General features: G+C 35.9%; 1 protein-coding gene across 1 annotated transcript; it reads right to left on the bottom strand.

Annotated features, from left to right (window-relative positions):
• Nucleotides 1-2348: 2348 nt before the first annotated feature.
• LOC149569375 (uncharacterized) lies at nucleotides 2349-3242 on the bottom strand. Its single transcript, XM_089822100.1, has one exon. The coding sequence runs from the start codon at nucleotides 3157-3159 to the stop codon at nucleotides 2638-2640; it is 522 nt and encodes a 173-aa protein (XP_089678226.1). The 5' UTR covers nucleotides 3160-3242; the 3' UTR covers nucleotides 2349-2637.
• Nucleotides 3243-9391: the final 6149 nt, after the last annotated feature.

Below are 9391 nucleotides of genomic sequence, written 5' to 3'. Positions count from 1 at the left end.
GACCCCTTTCGACTCATTCGAACACATGATATATGTTTAGAGGGGTCCTAAGACCCCTAGGAACATATGTTCTCATTTAATGGGTCAAATGGGGTCATAGGGAGTCAAATGGGGTCATAGGGTTCCCTATGACCCCATTAGACCAATTCAGACACATGATATATGTCACTAGGTGCCCTTGTACCCCTAGGAATATATGTTGATACATAATGAATCGAAAGGGGTCATAGGGTATTATACGACCCCTTTTGACTCATTTGAACACATGATAAATGCTCCTAGGGATCATAGGGCACCCTATGACTACATTCAACCTATTCAAACACATGATGTATCTCCTTAGGATACTCTTGTACTGACACTTCATCTCTCCCTACCTTTTCTTGATAACTAGACATATTGATATTTGAGAGTGGATGTAGGCTCCATTGGATGATGTGATGATCTCATTCATATGAGCAGTTTTTTGGTTTTCATATTGATTTATTTTCATTTCGTGACACGTGACATAGAAGGCGCACCCATGTCAATAATCCTTTATGCTTGAAAGGTTGTCTCGCATGAAGGCAATTTGGTTAAATTATGAATCGATGAGATTTTCCACAACTTTGGAGCTATGTTTTATGATCTTGGAAAATCCCCGACAAATCTCCATTTTTCCTAACGGCTAAGCTTGGGTACATGGTATGATGAGGTCATCATTTTGCATTAAGGCTTCAAAGTATGGGTTTATGGAGTATTCTATGAGGCCTATTTCAAATTCTTCCCCTTGCATTTTTCTTCATTGTTTCCCCGCATTTCAACAAGCGTTGTGTGAAGTTGGCTATGAGGATCGACACTAAGCTATGGAGGCAAATTTTTCACACAAAATGCCTAGATAGATCTCGTCATTTGAAGGTAGCAACTCTGTAAAGTGACTGAGAAACATTTTCAAACTGGATGATGAGGTCTTTTGGGAAGTCATTTAGCTCATTTTTGGGGAAGAGTACTTGCTGAATCACTGGAGGCCGCACTTGAACCTTGGTATTTTGTCGTTGTTCGTGGCGCTAGGGATCATGGTTGCATATTTAAAGATGGAAGTCAGGTTGGTGGTGCGAGACTGTTTAGAGATGAAGTGGAGTGTCACGGTGGAAAATATTATTCAGTCGGCTGAGTTGGGTGTGGGCCTACACACGAGTGACCGTCTGTGGAGGCTGATTGGTGAAGGAATGGGTGAATTGCAACCCCTTGTCGTATGGTTTTCAGCAACCGCACAGGGTTCACTGGGGATGGTCGAACTAGTGCAATGGTTGCATTCTCAAGCTCAAGCCCGTGCTCTTAAGGCTGGCATATGATCAAGGAAACACAAAGTGACTCTATAGCGGTTGAATACACCCTTGGATGCCACAGGTCATCCCATGATTCGATGGTAGATCCCTATTAAATCAGGACTGAGGAGAAACTCATCCAGGGGTTCGACTTCATCCACGGTGCAGGGTGTGATGGTTGGGATGGACACGTCTCTTGGCAAATTGTGCGCTCAACTCAAGTGGAGCTACTACTCATGGTAAGGGGTCTATGTCTGGGGCTGGGCCTTCCATTCCAAATTTCTCCCAAGAGGAGGTGACCAAGTGGTTCCAGTTGGTTGGTCTAGTGGGCTTTTTTCTTCTGCTATGTCTATGTCTTGGGGTAGTCAGTTGTTGTACGATCACCACATTTTGGTGTTCTGGTCTTAATATTGTATGGGTTGGTAGGGGTTTTATGGGGTTTCAAGTGGTGTTTTCTTTGGCCCCGGTTTGGTTGGTCATCGACCTTTTTTGCCTCCATAAAGTAAGCACATTTCTTCATGGTGTAGGGGATGTGGTTTGCCATGTCTAGGATTGGCCATGCATTGGTATGGAATCAAATTCATTGTACCCCCTTTGTTTTTGAATATCAATATATCCTTATTATCGATTAAAAAACAAACTTTTTACACTAAAGTTTGTAGAAATCTCTGATCATTGATTTGAAGATATCATTTGTCTATTTAGACATTTGTTTGACAAACAAGATCATTTTCTTAATACTCTATTAAATAAATACATATATAACACAAATGTATGGAAGAAATAAGAATTATTTTTATCTCATTGACTTTCCATACTTACGATACACCAAGAAACAATTGCTAGTATATACTTTATTATTAAATAAATACATATATAACACAAATGTATGGAAGAAATAAGAATTATTTTTATCTCATTGACTTTCCATACTTACGATACACCAAGAAACAATTGCTAATATATACTTTATTATTATAATAATAACCTTTGCAGATTTTTTCAAAGTAGTAGTGGAATGCATTATGCGATATCACTTAATTGGATGGAGGACAAAAGTTGCATATAATTCATATGGTGAAAAGTTGCATATAATTCATATGGTGATAAAAGAGGCGGGCAGACCGCTTGGTTAGAGGCCACTTCATTCGAAGATGATACGGATATATAACTAATCGTTTAACTTACTTATCAACAGGGATGATTTATATAAAGAGATCGAATCACAGGCAGTAGGTATTGATCCTGTTCGGAAATACCATCTGGAATAATTGCTCATTTTTCTATAGTATTTGGTATCGAAAAGAAAAAGAACCAGCACGAAGTGTTTCTAAGGATTTTCCTGATTGTAGCCGTTATTAGGAACATATTCTCCGTTACCATAACCGGCCCCATACCCTCTGCCGTAGCGGTTACCGTTGCCGAACCGGCCTCCCTCTCCATAACCGCCGCCGCCGCCATTGGAACCGCGCCACTCGCCGGAGCCATAGCCGCCGCCATTTCCGAAACCTTCTCCGCCGTAGCCCGCACCGCCGCCATTCTCTGTCGTGTACTCTGCGCCCCTAGCGTAGCCATTGACGGTCTCTTTATAACCGCCACCTTCACCCGCTCCGTTACCGTAACCGTTACCGTTACCGAACTGGTAATAGTTATTGTATGAATTCTCCCTACCAGTCGGGTAATACTCTTTGGGATCCACGTAAGGGGCGCTTTGTGGCCCTGGAGGGTTGCTATAAAGAGGAGGGGCAAAGAAACCGCCTTTCCTTGCCTCTACATTATGCACTATTACCACATTACAAAATACAACAAATGTGAGCGAAATTGAGAAGAGGATTCGATTGCATAGAGGCATTGAGGGAAAGAAAGAATCGAGTTTTGGCTATGCCAAGCTGCAAGGGGACTAGCGCTACTTAGAAGACGATGAGAAGATGACAAGTAAAGATCACATATTTATAGCTCAGTTCATACAATGTAGAAAGTGCAACTCCACATGGTGGGGTACCTTCTCTATGCATTTTCCACGGTATTCACACCAAGTGTGAATTCTTCCTACATGAAATCTGTCTGGTTTAATTAACGAGTCAAGTAAATTTGTCAATAAGAGCGTCCCAGAAGAACGTGCAAGAGAGCATGGGTTTTGGTCCTGTATTCCTACGCAATCTTCGCGATACTTTGAGTGCGGTAGTTGAAGTGGTTGCAGACTTGAAAAACAGGATCACGGCATTTCAACTGTTCCGCGTTTCGCTGCACTTAACTTTCGGCGACAAAATGGTGCAGAAACTTTCTCCGCAACTCACGACAAGAGGGAAAATAGGGTTGAAGCGTCAAAATTATACTCGCAATCGTATCTTAGGGTACGTCGATTGTGAGTTTTTTTTTTTTTTTTTTATATCATCCTAATTCTAAATAAGATCATAATCTAATATTTTATAATATATTATATATTTTTCTTTTAAATAAAAATAAAAATTAATTTAAAGATATTTATAGAGACATTAAATTCAGTTTTAAAGGTGAGATTCTTCAAATATATTTCAATGACTATCTACTTACTAAAATAAATGCTTGTTTCGTGTTTCTCTTTCTATCTTAATTAATTTTTACTTCTTTTTAGTTTAAATATGCTAAAAGAAAATTAAATTTGATAGAAAAGATGTGTACAAATATGATGTAAAAATAAAATACTATCAAATGCTTATAAATTCTTATTGTTAGTTTTTGATGTTTTCGTTGGTTGTTAAGGTTTATTTATATTTTTCACTAGCCTCCAATCAAGATGCGTACACATTTTCAATTATGAAAAGATGTTTTACCAAGCATAATTCTAGAGACAATTTTTTTATTGACTTATTGTTGTTAGTACTTAACAAATGTCTTGAGTATTTTATCTATTTATTTGTTGTTATTATTATTATTATATATTACCAATTAATTATTTTCTTATTTTTTTACTTTCTTATTTTTTAAATTAAAATATTTATTATTTGAAAAAAAAATGAATTCAAACAATTATAGTGCTAATTCTAAAACAAATTTTGAGTCAAAGTAGTTACATTTCACACTTAATACTTGTATAAAAAAATAGAATACATTTGTTAAATATTAAAATTTTGTTTTTATGTTATATTATATTTAAGGAATATTTTTAATAGTGTTTTTATTGAATACTCTAACAGAAATAAATAGTATGATAATATGGTAGTTATAAAAAATTTGACATGATAATATGTTAGTTATTCCATGATTATTTGAAAATATGTTATCACCCTTAAATTTATGTCTTACTGGCTAACACCTCTTGTTGTTTATCTATTCAAACATATCGTCTTTGCATATGAATCATTGGTATATTGGTAACATTATTGCAAGATGAAAACAATAGCTATCTCATCTATTTACCATCGTCAAATTAAATATATGATCCAATGACAAAAGCGTACATTTATTGTGCTTGTGTCAGATGAATTGTGTGAAGTACAAATGCCTATTTTGACAATTGATTTCTTTAAATTTGAAATTTGAAGTTATTTTCATTTAATTTAATTTAATATTATTTAATTTATCTATGATTTTGTCTATAGTTTTAGTTCAAGGATATTGGTTGGTTTATAATTTTAGTTACACACTTAATTTTTTTTTTATAGGTAATGAAGTCTAGATTATTTATTATTATTTGTTGAGATTAATTATTATTTAAGATAGATTCAAATTCAAGACTTCTAAACTCATAATTGACTCTTGTCTTAAGAATGCAAATTTTTTTATTGCTATTTTAAAAATATTTGTTTGTATTTCAATTATATATATATATATATATATATATATATATATATATATATATATATATATATATATATATATATATATATATATATATCATATAAAAAATAATTAATTTTTTAAATATATATAATTTTTTAAAATTTAAATCAAAATTTATTATAAGTTAATTTATTCACATCAAATTATATTTTAATTTTTTATTATTATAAAGTACTTATAATTTATTAAAAAATATATCATATATTATTAGCCACTTATTTACACATTTATAAATGATATATTTTAAATGATTATTCAATTTTTTTTTGCATAAATATTAATAATTTTTGAGGTAGTTCTAGTGTATGGTGTAAGGAAACTTGGCAACAAAGAATGTAACCATTTCCACATAACCCATAATAGATCTAAAATAAACACAGAATTAAAATCCACATGCAAGAGAATAGACAACATACCCACAAAATTGTGACACAATATATACCCTGGGAAACCCTCATTGAGGGAAAAACCCAACCTCCAAAAGCATCCATCACCATGTATTATTCAGCAAAAATACCATTGCCATACAACCATGGAAGCCTTCATGGCCATAGCCACAACCGAGCAAACTACGTGAACAAGCATGAATCCACACATCCCATGCCATGCTTTCAACCTTCACAAATGCTCCCTTGGCTAACTTGTCAAGCCTTGTCCCGCTTGACTCTTGCCTTTTTTCTTCTCCTTGTCACTCTCTCTTTTTTTTCTCTACAACAACTACCCTTGTGGCTGCTTATATAGTAGCAAGTCCCACAAAACCACCAAGTGGTATTACATAAACCATGTGCTAAAACCATGTGCTACCTAACCCACTGACCCCACATTTAATATTGGGCATTTAGTTCTTTTCCCCAATATTAAATAATTACATGAAATATTATCACAATGTTACAATACAACTCATCAAGAATATTCCATGAGAATCTTTACATGTTGCACGTCTATCTAGGTGCAACATTACATAATAAAATAACAATATTATGCAATGTGTGCAACACCCATTATCTCAACAATCTCCCACTTGTTGTATACATTGCATAGGGTCAATCCGTAGCCACATAAATGAACAAGAGAACAATCCCTCCTAGCACATCCGCCATCATGGATCAAAATACACCAAGTGCTCCATCCTAGTACCCGCAACAAAATCAAAGTATCCAGCATCTCAAACATGAATGATCTCACCTCCTATTATGCCACTCCCAGTGGACATACATAGAAGCCATCCAAAGAGAAAACCACCCAACCTATCACATTAGAAGATATCCTGTACCAACTGAAATTCCAAGCACAAAAAACTCGATCCAAAGGTAATCACATGTATCCGTAGTTGTCAAAAATATCCATAGCTGAAATAGCACCCACAGCAAAGTGCCAAACCCATCCAACTATCCATACCTCAAAGGTATGACAAGTGAATCTCATATCACCGACATATCCAATCTATAACCTGCAATCACAAGCCTCAAGAGCAATACCTGCCACATATATACCAAGAAGCTCCCACTGCAAAAGATAATGTCAAATCTATAATCAATCCACTCAACACATCTCAAAGAAGTGAATCCATGTAGTATCAAGGACATCCACAATACATAATCTAATATCATGCAAGAACAACTCTCATAACAAGTCTCCAATAGTCTCCCAAATTCTCCACAACCAACAAAGGAAAGAGAAAGAAATAACCATGTCATCTCTCACATGACATACATGAGCACAAACCAGTGATCAAAATCTCTAACCAATCTCAAATCCAATGTAGGCAAAACTGAACATCCAGGAAGATAACCAAGACTAGAGAAACCATGCAAATCATAACCTGTATCATGTCCTTCTACACACACCTCTAGATGTAAACTGTGCAAGTATGATCTCCTCCATAAAACCCCAACAAGAAGCCTCAACAACACCCAAATCATACCATATAACTAATCATGGATGTAAGCCTCTCACAAGAAGATCAAACTCAATAAAACCATTCCTAAACCAAGGAATAACCATTCCTAATCCAAGGAATATGCCCAATATAAAACTATCTCCCAAACTCAACCAGCATAACAACATATGCACATGAAGATAACCAATGCTAAACCATCTCTCAAATGAACCCTCCAGAACTAACTCATGTACCATAGCTCAAGATCCATATCCATGAAAGACAAGCATAAATATAATGCAACTGAGAGAAACAATGGGCTATACCTCTCAAGTAGCAAACCGTCGAGTAGACCAAGAGTGGGGAATGAGAATGCTCATCAAGATACCCAAGTCTCCAACCAAGACTCATCTAAGAACAATCTCCTCTCAAGTCCATATCAGGTGACTACCCCTCAGACTTCCTGCTGAAACCATCAACTGTCCCAACAAATACTTCTCTAATCCAAGAGAAATCAGCATCACCACTATCTCTAAGTATCCATGAGCACCTGTAACCAATCAATCCATGCCAACTCCAAATGCAACATAGCAATATCATGAAGTATCCAGCTTATGATCAATGTACTCAATACCAAGAAACTAAACCAAGATCAATGTCAAAGTTTCAACCATGGCCTCAGGAACATAAACATGACAACATGATCTGACCATCTCAACTAAAGAGATAACATGCTCCACATGAACACACCATAACATGTCACAAATCTAAACGTGTATCAAGAGTATACCATGACATAATAATGAAACCATCCTCATACCAAGGATAACATGCCAAATAAAAGCATAAACCACACCTTTGCCAAGAACCCTGTGAGTCCTCAAGATGCAACCATCTCCACACACCATGAAGAAAACCATCTCCACATACCAGGAAGAACCATCTCCACACACCATGAAGATAACCAAGAACTCCATGAGTCCTCAAGATCTAACCATCTTCAAACACCATGAAGATAACAAGTGCACCATGCAAATGTCAAAGATGCTTCTGCAGCAACATGATCTAAGACAAACCTCCAACATCTGCAAACACTCAATAAATATATCAATGCCAACAATTCCCACTCAACCGTGGTACCAAGTCACCTATGGCATCACAAAATCCATCCTCTCCAAACCAAGAAGATATACCACCATAACCAAATCAGAAAATCCAAGCTAATGAACATCAAGGATGTACTTCTATAACCAATCATGTCATGCCAAAATCTATGACACCATGATCACATCCATGAACTGAGCATCTGTCTCTCAATATGTCCAACCTGTCAGCATAAAATAGTCAACCACAATCCTCCACCATGACTGTACCTGGTAACAACATCTCATCCCTTCTACATGAAGAAAATAGTAAATCATGTGACTTAGGGCATAGACAACCCAAATTCAAGCCACCAATCTGAATATGCATCAATAATGAAAGATCAATGGGCAAAGACAACCCATAACCAAGCTATAAATGCAACCTGTAAGTATAGACCGCTTACAACACTGCACAACTTGTAGACCCAACAAGTCATCATGCATATCCAAATCCAAACACTAATAACCATATCATCATGAGATCAATCTGAAATATGAACTGAGTATACAATGACATCAAATCTTAAATTTCCAATGCCATAAACTCACAATGTTACCATAGTAAAAAATATACCTATAAACTGTTCAGATCAATATATCATCAAATAAATCATGCCAAACCTGCACCAAATCTGAACCAATGTGTAGAGCTCTCCAAGAGATTTCTGTTGACTACTCGAAGTTCAAAATCCGACTCCGTATGCCCAAGTTATGCCCTAATCCGTGCTCAAAATAAACAACATCTAACTTTAGGGCTCTTAAAACCTGACAAAATCTCAAAATCATAGAACCAAACCTACACCATCTTGTAGTGCTCTGAATTAGCTTTCCAACGCCTATAAGAACTCTGAAATCCGATATTCTGAGAGAAAATTATGGCCGTTTTACTAAGACAGTCTTTTTACCATTTTCAGTACGATTTTTCATTTTTAATTTTTTTTTTAGTGACAAAAATTCTGACGGGATTAAATTTGACGGCCATCATGGGCTGAAACCAAAAAACTCTTTCATTTCCTCTGAACATGGCCAAACTAGGGCATATTATATATCAAATTTTATGGAAATGTTGACCCGGATCCAATGGTGAGGTTTGTTTTTATCCAGGAGGTCATTTCTGCAAGCTACCCCCCAAAACCCTCATTTAAAATGAAACATCCAAAAAAATATTTTTGTCCAACAATTTCCCATGCCCAAATATTTTAACATCCCATCATAACAACAAATCCAAAGTCTTCAGA

Source organism: Cupressus sempervirens, chromosome 3 (genome assembly GCF_028749045.1).
Source record: "Cupressus sempervirens isolate cs-2001-9-10 chromosome 3, ASM2874904v1, whole genome shotgun sequence".
NCBI lineage: Eukaryota > Viridiplantae > Streptophyta > Pinopsida > Cupressales > Cupressaceae > Cupressus > Cupressus sempervirens.
The sequence above is the reverse complement of the archived record's forward strand: the minus strand, read 5'-3'. Positions and strand labels throughout refer to the sequence as shown.

Coding starts and splice junctions, on each gene's coding strand:
- LOC149569375 (XM_089822100.1), bottom strand. CDS start 3,159: ATGCCTCTATGCAATCGAATCCTCTTCTCAATTTCGCTCACATTTGTT.